The sequence below is a fragment of the Dermacentor andersoni genome, chromosome 8, assembly GCF_023375885.2.
Source record: "Dermacentor andersoni chromosome 8, qqDerAnde1_hic_scaffold, whole genome shotgun sequence".
Lineage (NCBI taxonomy): Eukaryota > Metazoa > Arthropoda > Arachnida > Ixodida > Ixodidae > Dermacentor > Dermacentor andersoni.
In genome coordinates, this window is record NC_092821.1 from 71,244,147 (window position 1) to 71,265,526 (window position 21,380).

Here is a 21,380-nt window from a genome sequence, read left to right on the forward strand (position 1 = left end):
CTTAGATTATACAGATACGTGGGATAAACACCTGTGTCACTGTACAATTTTCTTAGTAGGAACGGCTCAACGGAGTATAACATGTGTGAGAAAAAACATTGATAAATATGCACACGCACAATATGAAACTAACAAAATATATTTACAGATAAAGCAGACAAGAAACTAATTGACACAGTCCATATAAGAAAAGGAAAGAAAATATATTTTCATAGCATTTTTAAAGCAGTTCAATGATCTGAAGTTTTGCGCAATAGTTATCCTGTGAGGATGTGCATTTATGAAGGGTGGCACTAAGTGTGCTAGATGTTTGATACCGTAGTCGCTCCTGCGAAATATAACTCTGAAATGGTCGTACCTGAAATTGTGTTGGGTGTTACTTGAGAGGTAATTCTGATGGATAGATGCAAAACTTTAATGAAGGTCCTGAGGTACGCGATTCAGCGCGCTGCGGGCCGCTCCCACGTTGGGACAGTCAGGCCATGCCCGACCACCGCATCGTGGCCCCCTGCACAGCCCAAAGTTGCGCCCCGGCATCGGGGCTCTTGATAGCGGAGAGCCACTTGTCCTCATTGATTTGTTCTGTGCCTCGTAACGAGGGGCAACTCCAGAGCATATGGTCTAGGCTAGCGATGTCATTGCAGTGCCTGCAAGAACTAGTGGCATAGGTATCGGGATAAAGCTTGTGGAATAAAGCCGGGCTGGGATACGAGCCTGTTTGCAATAATGTGAGGGTCAATGCCTGCGCTCTATTTAACTTCTTGTGTCGAAGGGGAAAGTCTCTCCTGCCAAGATAAAAGTGCTGCGCAATATCATTGTATGTGGTCGGTTGATCTCTGTTCACCACTGCGGGCCGGCATTGGAGTTCTCCATGGTCGCGGAAAGCGAGACCTCGCGCCTTGGAGTGGGCCAGCTCGTTGAGGTTTGTGGGGCCTCCCATGATAGATCCCATGTGAGCGGGGAACCACGTGAGAGTGTGGGTGGCGATGCTTTTGCCGTCGAGGATGCGACAGGCTTCCTTACACACAGCGCCAACGCTGAAGGCGCGGATGGCTGCTCTGGAGTCGCTGAAGATATTGGCATGTTTGTCGTCCAGGAGGGCCAAGGCAATGGCCACTTGCTTGGCCGCACGCAACGAGGTGCTTCGTACCGAAGCGGCATTAACGGTCGAACCCCTGTGATTGATCGACACTACCGTGAAATTGTTGCTGTTGCCATACTCGGCCGCGTCAATGAAGCAGCTGCCGCCAGGGAGTTCTGTCGCGCGGCGTAGGAGCGCCCCCGCCATGGCCTTCCTTCTTTCTACGTTACGCTGGGGAAGCATACTGCGCGGGGCGGGCGATATGATAATGTTATCTTTCTGCTCTTTCGGAAGGCCCTGGTAGGCGTCTTCGACAGTGGCCGGTGGGACGCCCATCTCTGTTAGGAGTCGTCTGCCTGCCCTGGTGCCGGAGAGCCTGAAAATCTGGGCCCTTTCTTGTGCTTCTGCAATTTCTTCCAAGGTGTTATGAATACCGAACTGCAGGAGTCGGTCAGTGGGTGTGTAGTTTGGTAGTCCGAGCGCGCTATTGATCCCCCTCCTTATGATGGCATTTTGCTTCTCTCGCTCGGCCCTCTTCCAGACGTGCATGGCCGCTACGTACGTGAAATGGCATAACAAGAAAGCGTGGACTAGCCTTATCAGATTCTCTTCGCTCACGCCTCTCCTTCTGTTAGCTACCCGCCTGATTAGACCGATGACGCTATCCGTCTTCTTTGCTAGTTTGTGAATGGTGATGCTATTCGTGCCCACCCCTTCGAGTGCCATTCCCAAGATTCGTATGGACGCGACTTTGGAAATGGGATCTCCGCACTTGGTCTAGAGATTAATGTCAATTTCAATCGGGGGTTTCCAGTTCTGTGGCTTGCGGCCCTTTATAGTTGGGCTGTAGAGAAGGAGCTCCGAGTTCTTTGGGGAGCACCGGAGTCCCGTGTCGGTTAGAAAGCGCTCTGTAGTGTCGACAGCTTCCTGGAGAGCGGCTTCGACTTGTCCATCACTGCCACCCGCGCACCAGACAGTGATATCGTCTGCGTAGATCGTGTGACCGATGCCCTGGACCTTGCCTAGGTATCTTGAGAGGTCGACCATTGCGATGGTAAAGAGGAGCGGTGAGATGACTGACCCCTGGGGGGTGCCTCTTCTGCTCAGCTCCATCTTCTCCGATTCCAAATCTCAAGCCTTGGGGATGGCGCATCGTTTGCTCAAGATAAAAATGAGCGTATTATTCTCGTGTTCACCTTGTATGTGTACCGCGAGCTTAAACTTATATAGTTTGTAAAGACGGATTGGAACAATATAGTGAGTAGCCGATCGGTCGAAGACAGCTTTTGTTGCACCCGAAGGCTGATACGAATTTAACGCAATGCGCCCGCTACGTTTGAGTGCATGATGGAGACAGTTTTGCGCGGCTTGAAGTGGCACATGTGCTTGCGCTATCTTGACGAACGTTGTTCTTGCTCCTGATTATTCACCACGCACCTTCAACTGCTCCGGTCTCTTTTAACGTGCTTAACCAAAGAGGGCTACAACCAAACCTCAAGAAATGCCAATTTGCTGCTCGGTAGCTGACAATTTCAGGTTATGTCCTATCCAAGGATGGAATTGTCCCCCATCCAGCCAAACTTCGGGCCGTTACCCAATTCCCTAAGCCAACGTCCGTCAAAGAATCACACAGTTCATCGGTCTGTGTTCCTACTCTAGACGCTTCACTCGCAATTTCGTCGCCATCATACTGCCCCTGACGAAGCTACTCAGAAGCAACGGGCCCCTCGCGTCGTGGTCGTCCTAGTGCGACGAAGCCTTCACAAATCTCCATCGTTTGCCAACGTCTCCGCCAATTTTACTCCATTACCACCCGACAGCCCCTACCGAGGTGCACACAGATGCCAACGGTGTTGGCCTCGGCGCTGTTCTCGTCCAGCGCAAACATGGCTTTCCTGAATATTTTGTGGCTTATGCAAGTCCTACTCTTAAGAAGCTAAGTTCAATTACACACTGACAGAAGAAGAATGCCTGGCCATCATCTGGGCTCTCATCACATTTACACCTTATTTGTACGACCGTCCATTTGATGTGGTCACGAACTACCATGCACTATGTTGGCTGTGGTCATTGAAAGATCCCTCAGGCCGTCTCGCCCGATGGGCACTTCGCCTCAGGACTATAATATCCGCGTGCTGTACCGCAGCAGCCGCGAGCACTCTGACCTCGAAGTCTTCTCGCGCTCTTCCTTGCCCGACGACAATGCCCGCTGCTCCGTATACCAGCTTGCCGTTTCTTCCATCCACCTTCGCACCATCGCTTCCAAGCAGCACAAGGACAACGGGATCGCCTCGCTGATAGATTTGCTTTTTGATCCATTAGCACAACCAACTACTCATGCGTTACCCCCTGTCGTCATGCCCAAGATTTCACGATTCGCGACCACCTACTCCACCGATGCAGTTACTCCGCCGAGGGCCACCAGTGGTTGGTCGTAGTATCCATGGCTAATAGCACATTGATCATGCTAGAAGTACCCCAACGTCTGCGTTCTGAAATATGCGCATGGTTGCACACTGACCCCACTTAACATCCTCGAGCGAATTCAAAACTTACCAGCTTATTCTACAGAGGTACTACTGGCGTGGTGTGTACAGCTACGTTCAGAAGTTGGTTCGCTCGTGCGCCGATTGTCAGCGCCGGAAATCTTCACCGCTCCTCTCGCCAGCCGGTCTGCAACCACTACTTTGCCCTACTCGACCGTTTAGGCGTATCGGCATCAATTTATATGGGCCACTTCGCCTGACATCTGCTGGTGCCCGCCGGGTCATCGTGGCTGTTGACCACCTCACGCTATACACCGAAACTGCCGCTCTCCCGGCAGCTACAACGCATGATGTTGCCTCCTTCCTGCTCCGCTGATTCATACTGCGTAATGGTCTACCACAGGAGTTGCTCAGCCATCGCGGACGTGTCTTCTTGTCGGAAGTCGTCGAAGACGTCCTCAACGAGCGCAACGTTGTGAGCCGCACAACTACTGCTCCGCAGACCAATCGCCTCACAGAAAGCTTTAACCATGCGCTGGGAGACATGCTCGCAATGTACGTAGCCTCCGACCGGACAAATTGGGAAGACATTCTGCCCTTTGCAAACTACGCAGAGCACCACTGGCTTTTCACCTGTTTTCTTATTGTATCGCGGGCACCCTCGCACACAATCAGCACAATCCTTCCGTACAAGCTGGATGCACGTGAGTGTGCGCCCATTTCTGCCACAGCCAGACATGCCGAAGAGTGTCGCGATCTCGCGCGGGCCTTTCTATCACCAAGAGCGCAAGAAGAGCGTTCGGAGTGACACCACTTCTGCACCCACGTTCCTTGCCGGAGCGCTTGCGTGGCTCTCAGTCCCTTCCACTGCATCGGCGCTCTCTCGAAACTACTGCGCATGTGTGAAGGCCCCTACCGCGTCGTCGAACAACTATCTCCGGCTACTACACTGGTAAAATTGGAGTAACCTACTATATTCTGCTTCGCTGCTGGTGCAAATGCCCAATTACGCCGCTGTAGAAAATTTACACGAGCAGCTAAGGAGAATATAGTAAATGGCTCAGTGTTTGTGTGGTTCGGCTTTGCACCACCAGCTGGCGCCGCCAATCTGGCCGTTAGGCCGCTCGTGCTTGCGCCCCCGCTCATCCGCCAAAGCGCCCGCGCTCGCCCGAATGCCGGACCCACTAATATTCTCTAAATTGGCAACGTGGACCACCTCAAGACCTACTATGACCCACTCATAGTGACTACCTGTTAGGTCGCCGGGTGGCTCCCTTGTCGTTCCCGGGGGTAAATGTAGAGAAGGATTGGAACGATATAGTGGGTCGTCCTCTTCGGCGCTTTTGTTCGTGAATGCCGCTCGTGCTGGGAATCCGTGCCCTGCTTGGGCACGGATACTCGGGCTTCACACCCGGGGCGAAAAAGGCGAGTAGCGACGTTTCTATCGCGGACGGGACCCGGCGCCGGATTCGGGTAGACCTCATCCCGAGAAACATGAACTCGGAGTTTAACAAGGAGAGAAGAGCGGCGAGGGCCAAGGCCCTCATCGACTTTCACGCCAAGGACGAGCACGCAAGGTTCGTGGATGCGGCAGAATACCAGGGAGACAGCGCGGCGTTCGTAGCTACCGTGATCGAGGCGTCGTCCGGTGCGACGAGGGCAGCGGCGAGCTCACGGGTCCGCGAGGCGTGTCAAGCGGAGGAGGTGGCCATTGCCCTGGTCATTGCCGACCTCGGGTGCCAGACGGTGTTGTGTGATTCGCGAAGTGCAGTGCGGAATTATGCCAAGGGCAAAGTGTGTGGTGAGGCTGTTCGCGTTCTGTGCTCGGCTGACCTGCAACGAGACAATAGGTATGTTAGAATCAAGTGGTTCCCGGCGCACGCGGGCAACGATGCGTCGGAGAAGCACGATAGCCACAACGAGACTGCACACGCAGTGGCGCGAGCGCTAACCAACCGCGCCGCTGCAACCGACCGTCCAACGTGGTTTAGTGCCAAGGGACGCATCATGACGTTCTCGAACTTACACAGTTCCACCGCCTGGCTCGAAGGACTTTCCCACCCCCACACCCGGGGCTGAGCCGGGCGGAGGCGGTGCTGTTCAGACAATTGCAAACTGGTTCCTTACCCACCCCAGTGTTAATGAATCATCTGTACCCGAAATTATATGTGAGTGATGTGTGTCGCGTGTGCCAGCGGGAGAGGGCCACCCTGACGCACATCCTATGGGATTGCACCAAGTTCCCGATGAAGCTTCGACAACTACAACGATTCCGCCGCGACTCGTGGCTGCGACGGAATGCTACGACCATGAAAGCCAGACCTGGGCCGTCCAGCAGGTCTCGGCGGCTCTTGAAAGACAAAGGCAGAGCGAAACCGACGGAACGTTGCCCCTCAGGGCGACCGACCGCGGGAGTAACACGCGCTGGAGTTGAGTAGAGACCACCCGCTGAGAAGACGTCATGGCCCGCGTCACGGCGCAATTTAGTCATGGTGTCGTTCTGCAGGCGACTAAATGAAATTGTTTCTCTCTCTCTCTCTCTAACGGTCGGTCGCAAACGCAAGTGACTAATAAACGCCCTTACAAGTTTATCAATTTTTAAAAGGCTATATTTCATGAAAAAAATGCGGTGTGATCGCCAGGTCCGAGGTATTCAATACAGCGAACTATTTGTTTTGCAGACACATCAGTCGATCCAAATTTAATAATAATAATAATAATAATAATAATAATAACAATAATAATAATAATAATAATAACTTTATTTGCATCCGAAATACACGATGCCGGAGGCCTACAGAAAAAGCTGTCGCATTGCAGCTTGACAAGGCCGCAGGCCCCCGCACTGGCAACTTCAGGTAGCAGTCAGCAAATTATAAAATATATGTGAGTTATGATCAGCACTCACTGAAATCCATACATACAAAAAGATAAAACTCATTCCATATTCAGACATCGTTATACAAATTATGTTATACAATTTGAAGTTATACAATTAATACAATTACAATTGCAATACAATTAATACAATACAATTTGAAGTTATACAATTATGAAGTGCAAACATTCAGCTTTCAAGACACTGTTTATCCATACAAGAACGCCACCAGAGACCAGCGCACACAAAATGAACCGCAGAAAGCGCAGATAACTCCGCAGTAAAAGTGCAGCAAAATTATACACTAACTATACTATTCTTTTTTCCCTTTTTGTTTTCTTCTTCTACGCACTAAAGTATTTATGAAGGTCCGCAAAAGTAATTTTGTCAGGTTCCATATTTTGTTTCTGTAGCGTATTCAATAACCTTGGCAGCCGGTTTTTTAACATTTATAAGCCATATGTTGTCCTACAAGTATCTATTGCCCATGTTTCAGAATTTCGCGTATATTATATGTAGTAGAGTGATATTTCAACTTCGCTAACTGACGCAAGAAACAAGTATTATTTTTTATCTCTTGTTTATATCGCTTGTACAGGCAATAATCATAAATATTTGTTACTGGCATTATGTTGTAGCTGCGAAATAAGGGCTCAGATGGATGGTACCTGGGTATATCTGCAATAACTCGAAGAAACTTTTTTTGCAAAACATGGATTTTTTGCAGATTGGTTTGCGTCGTAGAGGCCCAAACTAGGTGACAATAAATAAGTCTAGAACAAAATAAAGTATTGTAGATTAGCATCATTACACAGCGTGGTAGTATGCTTGCGTTCCGATATATGAGACCGATTACTTGGGAGAGTTTTGTTGTTAACTAATCTATCTGCTCGTCCCAAGACAAGGTATTGTGGAAGACAACACCCAGTGTTTTAATAGAAGGCACTATTTCAATTGGAGTTGAGTTAAGCAGAACCCTTTGATTTCATGTTATCTTCTTGTTTCTAGCGTAAAACAAAACTGCCTTTGTCCTCTGTACATTTATTTTTAAGGCATTTTCTTCTGTCCACTTTTCAAGTTTACCCAGGATTTCGTTGACGTTGCGAACTATTTGGTTGGTTTCTTTTGCTGACAAAAATATACTACTATCATCTGCATAAATGACGAATTTTACTTCTGGACATATACTTACAATGTCATTTAGATAGAGATTGAAAAGAAATGGTCCCAAGATGCTGCCTTGAGGCACACCGCAAGAAACTGCTAATGGATCCGAGTGAAAGCCTTCTATGTCTACAATTTGTTTCCTATTTCTTAAATATGAATAGATTAGAGAAGCAGCAACACCTCGCATACCGTATCGTTCTAGCTTCCTAATAATCAGTTCATGATTAATAAGGTCAAAGGCCCTTGAAAAATCAATAAGAATGCCCAGTATTACATTTTCTTTTTCGATTTGATCTAGTATATACTCTTTTTGTGCAAGACGTGCCGATTCAGTGCTCAAACCTTCACGGAAACCACACTGGCAGTCAATCAAGATGTTGTGTTTCTGTTCGAATTTTTTCAGTCTCCTGAGGATTACCTTTTCAAAGGCCTTTGAAAACACGGGCAATATAGAAACAGGCCGGTAATTGCCCATATTGTTCTTGTCACCCTTCTTATAGAGTACCTTAACACGAGCAACTTGCATTTGGGGTGGAAATATCGCTTGCTCGAGGCATAAGTTAAATATGTACCGTATGCATGGAGCAAGCAAAGAGGCAGCACGCTTCAAAGGCTTCGCTTGCATCCCGTCAACATCCAACGCACTGCTTATTATTTATTGGCATGTATTTCTCCATACTAACAAGCAATAACTAAGATGAGATTGAATTAACGAATAATACCGACGGCGTCTGAGCGAAATAGGAACACGATGCCTAATCCTAAAGATTATGCCTATTGACCTGAAATACTACAGTGAATCTTCGTTACATGAGGCATAAAACTCAGGTTTTCATCAAAATATGCACCTAAAGATTTAGAAGTGGAAGTCCGTTCGATCGCACAACTGTTGAACTTCAGACAAACAGCACAGTCATCAGGCTTATTTCTAGGCTGAAAACCCACACATTTAGTTTCATTGACATTTAACTGTAGCTGATTCACTGGTAAACAAACTAAAAGTTTCTCTAACCTATTATTGGCTGCAAGCTACCTGTTACCGAGGCTGTTACCTGATAAAAAAAGAACAGACTATTGTCGTCAGCATACAGACAATATCTGGTATAAGCGGTAAGTTTACAATATCATTTGCATATAGAATAAAAAAAGGTGGACCTAAAATTGACCCTTGAGGGACACGAAGTGCTATTTCTTTCTTTTTTGAACAATGCTAATTATAACATATGTATTGTAGTTTGGCAGTGAAGTAATTCGGAATCAGTTTTAGGACCGCCCCACAAATCCCATAGTATGACAGTTTATTAATAGTGTTGTATGCTCTATAGAGTGGAAAGCTTTTCTAATAACCAGGAAAAGACCGACCTTATGTAACTTGATTTAGACATTACGGATAATGTTTTCTTTTACATTGACAAGTGCCATTTCAGTAGATATATGCTCACGGAAGCCAAACTGTTGGTCCACAAGAGCGTGCTTTTAATTTGGGAATTTAATTAGTCTGCACTTTAGGAGTCGTTCCAGCACTTTCAAGAAAACAGGAAGTATGAATATACAGAAACGGTATTGGTAATACAGAGACGCCGGTTCTCTTCGTTCAATTAAATCCGATATACGCAAAATAGTTCAAAACACATTCACACGCCTTGGCTGATAATGCGCGTCGCATGTTTGCGCCCCCAAAATATATTTCCACGTATTGTAGTTACCGATGCCCTGGAATGCTTCCCTGACGACCTTATATGAACAAACATTGTGGAAATTTCACAAAGTAGGATCTAAAACATCTGGAAATGGTTCTGCAGCACGCGTCAGCAATACTTTTAAGCAGTGCTGCGCCGGATCGCAAAAGCCAGTGAGGAGCAAATGCTCGTAGCGCACCCTTCCTCCTCGCCTGAAGAAAAGGTCTATAGATGATAGGTGTGAGTCGGAGAGGAAATGCTGCCGGAGAAATTGGTTCTCATCCCACCGCGTCGAATGCGCACAATGCCCCCTGGAGCTCCCTGGCCGTCGCCACAGTAGTCGCTTGACAGCTGTAATTATCCGTGACTCCCATCAGAAACATTGCAGAAACTGCAGCGCTTCCCTTTCTACTAACGTGTGAGGCCAGAGGGGACGCAAATAGAACTGTAGAGAGGAGAAGAGAAGGGAAAGAGGGAGAGGGAGGAAAAGTGTCAGTTCCCATATAAGATAGGGGAGGAGGTGACATGAGAAGGCAAAACAGGTTAAGCTTAAGTTCAAGGTACGGTACAGTGCGTTGCTGCTATTTCTGAAAAATAAACACCATGCACATATGTCAAGCGGGCAACTTACACAGGGCGTCCAGAAGCAAAGTGCACCGTAGGGTCCAGGAGAAACTACGGAAGCGGTTGACCGCCAAATCAACACTGCTGTGTCCGCCACGTTAGCTTTGCGGCTATGGCATTGCTACAGGTCGTGGATTTGATCCCAATCACGGCAGCCGCATTTTGATGGGGGCGAAATTGAAAAGCACGTCCCCTTAAAATTTAGGACAGGTTAAAGAACATCATGGTGTCAAATTTAATCTGGAGTCCACCACTACGGCTTGCCTCATAATCCGACTGTAGTTTGGACACGTACAACCCCATAATCCAATTCAAGTTTAATACTTCTGCCACAATGCGATGTGCCATGTGAGGAAATGAGAACGCTCAAGCGCTCCGAGGTTATAAAATATGGCTCACATCAATGCCTTAAGCAAGCGCCTATCCCTATGTGTTCTGTGTACTACACAGACAAACAGCAGTGGTGCACGCAAGGTCACGTTTAACATCAACTAACCACTCTCGTGTTGGCCTCAACGTTGAAGAAATTAAGCTTTAGCAGCCAAAATCACCGCTAATTATCGTCAATCAAAGCATCCAGCATGGAAAGCTTCGCTTACATCGATTCCCACAGTGCGTGTGGTCTGCATAATTTTTTGTGGTGCTAATAACCTCACGTTATGTCCTTAATTCCCGAATGGCATTGCTTCCTCTATAGCTTATTAGGCAGTTATTTAAGATTTACTTATAATTATCTGCTATATTGTACACGATACCGAGTTGCTTGGGGTCACAAAGACGCGTAACCTGATAAAATATCGGGAAATATCCCCGCAACATTTACCTTTTTGTAAAATTCCGCGCAGCTGAAACAGGGCACTGTATTTGTGATATGAAGTCACACAACAACAGGAATAGGAGGAGGAAAAGAAGGAATGAACGGTAGGAAGGTCAACCAGACGCACGTCCGGTTGGCTACTCCACACAGGGGAAGGAGTTTAAGGGTAGAAAAGAAAAAGGATAAGGAGGGAATAAGGTACTATAAGGGTGCATACGTGCGGTTGTTCATAACTTCACGCCTATAATTGCTCCCTGGGACCGGTATATTTTACGAACCTGGCAGTGCCCGCGTCGCTTTGCAAGCCTGCGATCCGTCGGGCCATGGTCCGGGAATCTTAGTCTCTGAAGATGGTCTGTTATCTAGTCGGTTTAACACCCTTTGAAAAACGTCACGTTCTTTGTCATAGAGATAACAAAAACAGAACACGTGCTCGATCGTCTCTTTACAGTTGCAGGTGTCACAGATCGGTGTTCCGTTCATTCCAATAAGGAATGAGCAGGCTTTCGTAAAAGCCATCCCTACCCAGAGGCGGCACAGTAAGATTGCATCACGGTGGGACAAGTTCGATAGAATCTGTATCTTCATTGTAGACGGCAGTTGGAGAAATTCGGGGTGGTCCACAAAGTGTCAATCTCGGTTAGAGCAAGTAAAGGAAGGCCTCTTGCAGCGTCTGTTCTTGATAAGGATATAGGAATTGTCAGGGTTTTTTATGGGCTGACCGGGTAGCATCATCAGCAAGGCCATTTCCGACGATGCCACAGCACCCCGGAAACCATTGGAAGATGTCATGTCCGTTTATGAGGGCTTGATAGATAACATCTCTGGTCTCAAACACCAGTTGTTCATGGGTCTTGCTTCATATGGCTGACTGCAAACTCTGAAGGCTGCCCTTGAGCACGACCCAATTTGGAGATTTGGCTTGTGCTAAGTAAAAGCGGCACGTAGAACGGCAAGTTCTGTTGCCATAGAGGTAGTTATATGGGACACATTGAACGTAATTGTGTCTTCTAGGGCCGGGATGATAACAGTGCCTGTAGAGCTGGGGGCTGAGACAGATGCATTGCTGTAAATGTGCGTTTTTTGTCTATATACCTCGTTCAGTAGTGAAAGTGTGAGCTCACGTAGAGCCTCTTTTGAATGATTGTTCTTCGTAATTCCCATAATCGTGAGGTGCACTTGTGGTTGTCGTAGGCACCAGAGGATAACAGTGGTCTTGCTGCTGCGTAAAGCCCGACGGGAGGTAGCCTTGATGGGTCGCAAGAAGTTTGGAAAATACGGCTTCAGGTCTTTGTGCTGGCAAAGCAGCAATATCGTGACTGGGTAATATGCGCTTTAAGGTTGTCCGTCGTTGAATGCGTTTGAACCAAGTAGTCTCTAGCAATCATGTTCCTTGCGTGAGTATAGGCGCCTCGTCGTAGTCCAAGACATATTCGCAGAGCCTGGCTTTGCAAATTTTCCAGGGTGACAATATTTGTTTTACATTTGTTTGCCAAAACCGGCAAGCTTTACCGTAAAAAGCCCGAAAACATTGCTCTGTACAGATGCAGCATGGACTGTACCGGGGAGCCCCAGGTTTTTCCGCAGAGGAATCTTAATATATGTACAATCGAAATTAGCCTCCGCTTCAGGTAGATGCAGTGAAGGCTCTATGAAAGGTGCCTCTCGATAATCACACCTAAGAAGCGATGAGGCTTCTGGTATTTGATACTCTCGACATTGAGAGAAGCAGCGTACGGTGGCATGAGTTTGCGCGTAAACGCGATTAACGCGCATTTTTCGATGGACACACTGAGGCCTTATTTGCGTAGATACGAACAAGTTCATGTGGCCACCCGCTGAGTTCTTGCACCCACTTGAAGACTAGACAGCGCAGAAGGGAAAAGACAAATATGATCAGCGTGCGTTGGTAGGTGCATTGCCTTGGGTAATGTTTCAATCAGGGCCTATCTACAGTTAGGTTAAAGAGAATAGCGTTCAATATCCCGACCTGTGGGACGATACCGTGACAACAACAAGGTGACAAAGATACGGTTAGCTATGACTAGAGGACAGTGCTCTTATTCAACAGCGCGAAACAGATAGAAAACTAATACAAACAATAAAAACTGATAAATTCCACACTGTGAACATGCTGACGACACACAAACCATGGGGGGACATGAGGGAACCGCGCGAGCGCACCGCACATGAAACGTTCCGCTAAGGCGAGTAGTTTAGCGACCACTAGTGAATTTTTTTACCCGCACATTCGTGCAATTATTACGTAACCTGTTGATAAAGCGGCAGCCGACAATTCTGCAGCATTACAGATCTAGTACGTCGGGTACATGAGGTCGGGCTGCTGGTTACCTGAGCATTGTTTAGCATTTACGCCCAATCAAGCCGGCGGAAAGAGTGGGCCTCCAGACAAAGTTTGCACCCGATAGTGAGTAACAAGGGGGTTGTTACTGCACTACTGGGACTGAAGTCGTCAGTGGGGAGCTGTCAAGCGCGCAACCAATTCTTGCGGGCGGCACTCGCTGTTGTGCGCCGATCACAGGTCTCGCTGAAGATTATGACGTCGCAGTGCAGCATGTACCGAAGGAGATGCTGTAGAGTGAACAGCCGTCAGGTGCTTCTTCCCAGCGTTATCGCTGGCTGATCGAAGCTCGCGAAGCGCTTGAATCAGCCGAGCTCGGTGAAATACCGCATGCCTTGCAGCGTCTCTTGAGGTTTCTCGCGATGAATTCTTGTGGTGGCAACCGCCGCATCTTGTTGTCACTTGCGCGAACGGGCAGCTCTTTTACAAGGATGACCTCATCCGCGTTAATCTCCTCCACTTCCTTCAGTGAGGCCTCACTCAGTTCGGAACCAACAGCCACGAATTCGGCCAATGATTGCGTTGACATTTTAGCATACGGCGGGTCCGGACAGTTCTTCCTGCTACGATTCCTGAACATATCGGGTTGCTGGAGTGGTAGCGCTTCAAATACTAAAGGACCTGGTGCCTCCATGTGCCCCGGCGTTGATGAATTCCGCAGCCGCTTCCCCGACAGCTGCGGACGGAAAGTGGTTACGACCTCTAAAGGTGATGGTTTAGTGTCAGATGCCGACGCAGAGGTCTAGATCCGCGGTGAGAAAAACGGCTCGCATCCGCAGTCTACTACGAAGCAGGCTGCGAGCCCACCGACTGAAACTTTGCCGGGTGCAGCTGCATCGGCGAGATCGTGCAGCTCCCGTGCTTCACTGAATTTCCTCCGCAGCGGCTCGGCCGGCGGAGACTGCCAAGTTGAAAGAGTAGTGGCGGTCTGCTGCGAGTTTATGTACTGTGGTGGAGCCGATAACATTGGATTGCGATGAGCCGCGCGGACGTGGGACGAACGGGAGCGGTGATCGTCATGCGCTTCCCACCGTCTGGCGTGGAGCCAACGGCGACTGGGCACGACTAGCCACGACTCTTTCGTGAAGGCGGTGTATCTCAGGAAGTCCAGTCGCTAAGCGGTGCTGGTCGAGCTCGTCGCAGGCATACGCGAGCGGGTGGAAAACAACCAGCAAAGCTGCGCTCCACACTGGCCAGGAACGGTACTCGATACCTTCGTAGCTGTCCCACGCTTTGGCGCCACCTAGAAGACGCCAAGGTGTGCGTAACGGTGTGTGTGTGTGGGGGGGGGGGGTGCGACTCTGTAGCGGGAAGCATGGCGATGGGCGTGTGAACGCCATACCTTGAAGACTCAAAGGTGGATGGTGTCCTGGGACAGCTTTGTGGTGTTTAAAACAACCTCAAGTACGTCTTCGAGTTCCAGAGATAAGAAAGAAGACTGACCTGCCTACTTTTACCTTGAAGCAAGCAGCTCTGAATTGTTTTGCGCACTTTCTTCTTTGACCGAGTCCACATATATATATATATATATATATATATACTCAGACCAGCTCCATAGGCGCAGTGGCTATACCATCACGATCAATAAGCATACGATACAAGATTTGTTACGTGACAACATCGACCGGTTTGGAACTTGTTACCGTCCGAGGTGCCGTTGATTATAAGAACGACCAACCGGCTAATGGGTGGGGAATATTCGGCGGCTCCAACGCGGCCTTGCCATGTCTTCTTTCAGCTCTTCGTTGCGGGTCCTGTGAACAACTCGTGTCGGAGATACGAGAAATGTACCATCATATGATCGAGAAAGGACGCAACGTCGTGTTTCAGGGGCTGCCTGGCAATTGCGGTATCTTCGGCAACAGCCTCACTGACCAAGATGCTAGGAAAGCAGACGAAGCAAGCAAACCTTGTTTCTCTACCTTTATCGCGGACTGACGCAGCCCAACACTTGAGCAAGCTAGTGCACCGTATGACATTGCATAAGTGACAGACTCCTGAATTCACCCAACATAGATCGCATTCCCTCGACCCATCTATGCAACTGCGGCTGTTACCTGGGCTTCTGCGAGATGATGAAACAATGCTGGGCCGCTTACGCGTCGCATTTACGAATGCATATACGTATTTGATTGGAATGGCAAATAGGGCCGAGTGTAACGCCTGCAGTGTCGAGGAGACTATAGAACATCCTTTGAAAATGAAAGACATGACCTCTGCACAGCTCTGAATCACTTAGATCGAAAGCGATTCACCTTGCACAATATCTTGGGACCATGGGTTTGCATACCATAGGCCACAAAAGCGCTGCTGCGATATTTGAAAGCTGTTGCACGTAGTCACCGTCTGTAACCCAGGCTGAGTGACCGATCGATATCCCTAGTGGACTTTCTCTTCATTTAATCTTTCCCTCCCATTTTCGTTTTCGCCAGTGTAGGATATATAACCGCGCTCAGTCGTGGTTAACATCCCTACGTTTCATTTATCATTTGCTGTCTCTCTCTCTCGGAAACGCCCTGCTGCAACCAGCGATCTCGTATTGTCAGGCCAGGCATGGCGAGTGTCGACCTTCTTGACTGCTTGCACCCACAGAATGGGGTCATTCGGAAATGTTTGAACTCCGGTGGCTCCGAGGCAGGCGGTGGTGGTTAGGTTACAGGCGGGAAACCGGAGGTAGCCGATACGATGGATTTCAGCTGCTGCGACAGCAGCGAGACGGCCCGCAAGACGTCCGCCAAGCAGCCGACTCAGCTGCCGTTGAGCCAGGGGCAGAATCAGAGCGCAATGAGGTGCCGGCAGCGGCCGCAGTACTCGTGCCAGCCGGACCAGTGGCGAAGGGAGCGTGAACCGCATCCGTTGAGCCAGGGCTGGTGGCGGCCGCGGTACTCACTATAGCGGGAAGCAATTCAAGGGGAACGTGAACAGCATCACTTGACGGGCCAAAGGTAGATGGTGTCCTGGGACAGTGATCCACGGCATGGAGAGTGTGGACCGTAGGAGGCACCCAAGACAGTGAGAATCCATGTCCAATGCAGCATGCAAGGCATACCTTAGCGGCTCGGATGTCGAAGTAAACAAGGCCCAGGCAAGGCTGGCGTTGCAGTCCTGCCATGGAGCCGCCGTGGAGACTTGGACGCAGTCCCCGGGCGCTACTGACTGTGGGTCCGAAAGGACTCGACCGTTTCGAAGGGTCGCCGATTGAGATGGTTTAAGATCCGATCGCTGCGCGTTGCGCGCTTGCTTCATTGTAAAGGAGCAACAGAGACAACACCGTTCACCAGGCTGGAAGTTGATGATGATGATGATGTCCTTGAGTTTGGCGCTTACCCACTCGCGGGGATTGGCCAAGAGTCGGGCAGACTTTGCTTATTTGTTCAGAAAATGGAGGTAAAAATCTAAAATTTTGTTACATGAATTTAGGCGAGGGAAAATGGAAATCGTTCAGTAGATTGCCATGCTACGTAGAGGGGAAAAAAAAAAAAGAGAAGAACAAAAAATTTATCTATAATATATCAATGAGGCAATAGAGGAGGAATGAATGGAATAATACGGTCATCAATGAAATCGGTTTGATTCAATAATAAATTTTTCTAAGGCGAAGCACACATTCCTGTGTGAGTGCCCAAGCACAGACGCTCCGAAAGACAGTAGTACCGGAGTGTTCAATGGCAGGCCAAGCTGTCGCACTGTAATTTCTAGTGTCATTTATATTCTTTTCTCATCGTCTTCCCCGCACTGGCTGTGCGAGCGCCATTATCCACGTGTCCACTTCGTCTTCACATGGCACATACCCTCATCAATGAGGTTTGAGGTTCCATTAAAGGAGGAACATCAGTGGAACAGTGGCATCAGTGTTGGTAATTTACAACCCTTTTGACTTCTGCCGGCCTCTCGCCTCTTGGCAGCGAATTAGATAAGAACGGACCTGGTAAGGTGCGGAATGCAATGCTAAGGAGGGCCTTTGATTGGGCGACTCAAACAGCGCTGTGGGTCACCGCCCAATGCTTTGGTCCGCGCTTACGTAAGCTTAACATCAGGAGATTAAAATATGGTCATATGGTCAAAGGGCCCCTTATTTCATACGAGGCATAGCGACTAATGTAAAAGGAAAACCCATTAGAAACAACATGTCTGGTAGCAGCCATAGCGTCGCCCTGATCGCCAGTATCAGGCATAATTCAAACAGAGGTTTTCACGAAAGCGAAGTTCACACTTGCAAATTTGTACTTCGTTCCGGTTTCTCGAGATTAAGATTCTAGCCATAAGCAAGGAACCTACTGCACGCTTATTTCATGAAGCTTTCCACAACACAAGGAGAGGCACAGATGGCGTCAGCGATAATTATGTATGTCTATTTGAAAGCTAGATGTGGTCTTTTGATTATTTTTTTTTCTTTTTGCTGCAAAGGCCCTATGGGCACGCACAATTTATTGTGCACTTCTGTGTCTTCTCGGGGACTGGAGTAAATCATTTGTGAGTGTAGCGTTCATGGTGGTCCGGTCTTGTGCTATCTTTGTTCGCTTTTATTTGCAATGTAATGGCTTCAAGAAGTACGAACCAGCTAGCCTAGGAAGAAGTTGCAAATCAAAGCTTCGCTTATGCCATTCAGAGAGCTTGTAACTCACATAATTCGGCGATTTGCATTCTTTGAGAACTTCACCACGTTTTCGGTATGTATCCAGCATCTTCCCCTACTCAGTGACGCCAATTATTTACTAGCTTGGCCCGCTAGGTTTGTGCTCACTGCTGCCTCAGTTGAGGAAACAATATGAGCCGCTTGGTGTCGCAGACTAGACAACTTGTTGCTGGCTGCTGTCTAGCCAAGTAGACAACTCGGGTTGCTTGGTATCGCGCCGCACAAACCACTCCGGCACTGCCTACATGATATGGGTACGCGTCCATTCTCAGCATTCCCAGAATGGATGTGTCAGGGTGACGCAGGGGCATAAACAGCAAATAAACGAAAGCGATAGCGCAGGCTCCATCAACCGACTAAGCCTCGTGTCACTTTCGGGGCATGTATAAAATAATGCTTCACTATATATATAGAAGAAGCAGGGTTAACCGTAGACCCCGATTTGTATTAGTCATATCATACGCAGCCAACATACACTGACACCAAGGCCAACACAGGCGAAATTACTTGTGCTTAATAAATGAAATAAAGAAATGAGAAATGAACGGAAATGAAAGTAGATGGAAAAACAACTTGCCGCAGGTGGGGAACGATCGCACATGTAAAGGTTGTGTTGTCCTTCGTGTTAGTGTTTGTTGGCTTCGTATGATAGTGTTATATATATATATATATATATATATATATATATATATATATATATATATATATATGGAGAAGGTATGAATACAATGTTATTGGTCACTATGCCTACAACAGGGTCCTAGAAAGGATTTCTTCTCTCTTGTCAGTTCTGGGATGAAACATCCATAACAATGCGATATGTCTGGATGTGGGACCCCAAAACAATAATACGACACGGCAGCAATAATAACACGAAGATGACACCCCTCCTTAAGGTCATGCTGCTGTGCAATAACTCCAGTAATGCACACATTGACAACTTCAAGTGGTCAACTGCAGTAAAATAAATGTGTCGTCTTTCATCGCCAGCGTAAGAGATATAAATGCGAACGCAAACCATTATCTGGGAACAGACGAAAAACGAGCGCGAAGAGGTTACTATAAGGCGAGGCTGTCTGGAGGCGGTACTAACCTCGTAAGAAAGGCAATCCATTTTTAAACGGTTCCACATCGATAGCATACATTGGCCGGTCCTGGAATACCTTGGCAGCCTTGATGAAGCATTCTTTGATGATCTCGACATCAGTGATAACCATGAAGGGCTTGTCGCCAAAATATACACCAAACACCTTGCCATAGTGTTGAATCCACTGATCCATTACCTGCAGTTCGAAATGTAGTCGTTGTTGGCTCACGTCACAAGAACAAGGCACGTTTTATTTAAGTACAAGGGAGAGAGAGAGAGAGTATGAAGGGAAGGAAATACAGGGAAGTTAGCAAGTAGTACCGGCTGGCTACGCTGTGCTGGGGAAAGGGCGAAAAATAATAAAATGTGATAGAAGAAACCAATAAAGAAAACAAAGTGAGAAAAATTCACGCAATATCATGATGCTACACGCTACAATTTTCTAACTCTGTCGCACAATTCACAGGCTCCTATGAATTTGAGCGGACAACTTAAGGCCTTGTGTGCCGAAACCCGTCTGGACCACTGTCCTAGTTTCGCCAGTGCTGCTTACGACAACTGTGGCTGCGAGGACACGATCAAGCACCTTCTCTAAGATTGTCCCCATAACAATGTTTCAAGAAATGTGCTAGCACCCTTGCTCGAAAAACATGGTGATTTACGCACAATGCGCAACAACGTAGCATATAAAGAAACTGCATGTTTTGAGATATGTGTCAATATTTTGCATCAAATACGAGCGGAATTCGAGGTATAATTGGTCTGTTGAATCAGCAGGATCATTATGTGCGCAAACGGAGAACACGTTGCAGCATATGCGAATCACAGTGTGCATTAAAACAGGAAATTACAACTTCGAGTAAATACTACAAGACCCGGATTTCTTGGCTACTCGAAGAAATCATATCTCGTCACGACCGTAGGACTAGAAGTAGAATGCCAAGTGAAGATCAACAGTTCCCGAACAATTCGGAAGCCCTGCAGAGGAATGTGTGTTTTGACAAAGAGACGTAACTTCATAGAGTTCGAAACTGCTTTTCATGGCAGGGTTTAAGGCCCAGTTTAAATCCTTGCAAGCTCTATTTGCTTGTGGGATAATTATGAAAAAAAGCAACCGTATTGATAATGCCTGTTCGAAAACTGGTTTGCAAATAGTATCTCCAGATAATAATTTCACTTTTCAATATCTCAGAAAACGCATTATTGAGCACCAATAATGTAAACCTAATGCAAGTAATAGGACATTTTTCTCCGTTCAAACCTCTAAAGATATTCACAATTAAAAATAAAGATTGGGAGTCGTCAAGAAAGGTTCAACGAATTTTGGTTACAGCTACTATCTCGCTGTTGTTTTACTGGTAGCTGGTTCCCCCCCCCCCCCCCCCATGGTCATCAATTTTTTTGACACAAAACGATTTCTTATATTCATTATATCGCAATTCTAATCATCCAATTGTGAATCACACCAACCATGGGATGCCATATTTAAGTATGACGTTGCCCTCCCGCTACTAACCGGTATTGGCAGATCTATATCACCACCAAATGGTCAGCGTGAGGCGCCCTCCCTGTAACTTCCGGTTTTCTCGTGCCCAGGTGCCCGAGTTATCAGAAATTGGCTGCGCACAATGAGAAAGAAGTCTAGATGCTTTCTAACCCAGGTAAGACATAAAGGGGCTCACTCGAATGCGATCTTGCTTGAGTTGTTTCCAGTTTCCCCATAGGAAATCTGGTTTGGGCCCCGGTACACCAAGCCTTTCAAATAGACCATGCCGGTGACGTCGCCGTATCACCCAAACGAAAGCGCTGGACAAAACTAGAATAAACGCTGCCTGCAGGAGCATTGCGCGCGTGGCAACCCTTTGGCCGACTTGATCGGAAGGTGTCGGCAACTTGAGCCTGGAATATATAAAAAAACAATTTTATAACCACACAAACCGTGCGCAATTCATAAAACAACTGAACATCACAAACTACTTGATGTCACGTGCTGTGACGTAAACAGTGCGTGATATACAGGTGCTATGCTACTCCGAATGTCTACGTATGGAGATATTAATAAACATGGTCTCTATGAATATACGTCTTGCCTGTATGTTCTCGCAGACATGGGGTCTGCCTTCACCTTAGACCTGAGCCTGTTGCACAACTAGGAATATAGGCTCCTAATGCGGAATATAAGATCAACGTTCCTATGCAAAAATTGATCCGCTTTTAATTTTTACGTACAGACCAAGAATCCTCGGTACCAAATGGGGCGGTAATTTTGCCGCGGATACATGCTATAAACTCAGGTCAATTTGAGTGTATTGGCATCGATGTAAAGTGCGATGCTTCCATGTTGATCTATATCCACCGTTTCTAGCAATTGCTTTGACTGGGTGGATGTCCCATTTTCCCTTTGTTAATAACATACACTGTCTTCCCTAGATGGAAGCCATCATAGAGCGCCTACGTCCTTGGCGGTGTCTTCGGCCAGCCGGACCAAGGTCGGCTGCCGCTTGAGGATCAAGAGCTCCGGTGGTTCTAGTCTCCCGGCCTCGCCCCCTTTGACCCAAGCGAG

At 47.7% G+C, this 21,380-nt stretch overlaps 1 protein-coding gene across 1 annotated transcript in view; it reads right to left on the minus strand.

Annotated features, from left to right (window-relative positions):
* The window catches only part of LOC126538807 (cytochrome P450 3A6-like), a 34,374-nt gene extending 13,664 nt beyond the window's left edge, over positions 1 to 20,710 (minus strand). Inside the window, exons 1-2 of the mRNA XM_072284086.1 lie at positions 20,500 to 20,710; positions 18,824 to 19,013 (exon numbers count right to left, since the gene is read on the minus strand). Coding sequence (XP_072140187.1) covers positions 18,824 to 19,013; positions 20,500 to 20,661 — 352 coding nt within the window. The 5' untranslated portion in view covers positions 20,662 to 20,710. The remainder of the gene's footprint in view (positions 1 to 18,823; positions 19,014 to 20,499) is intronic.
* Positions 20,711 to 21,380: the final 670 nt, after the last annotated feature.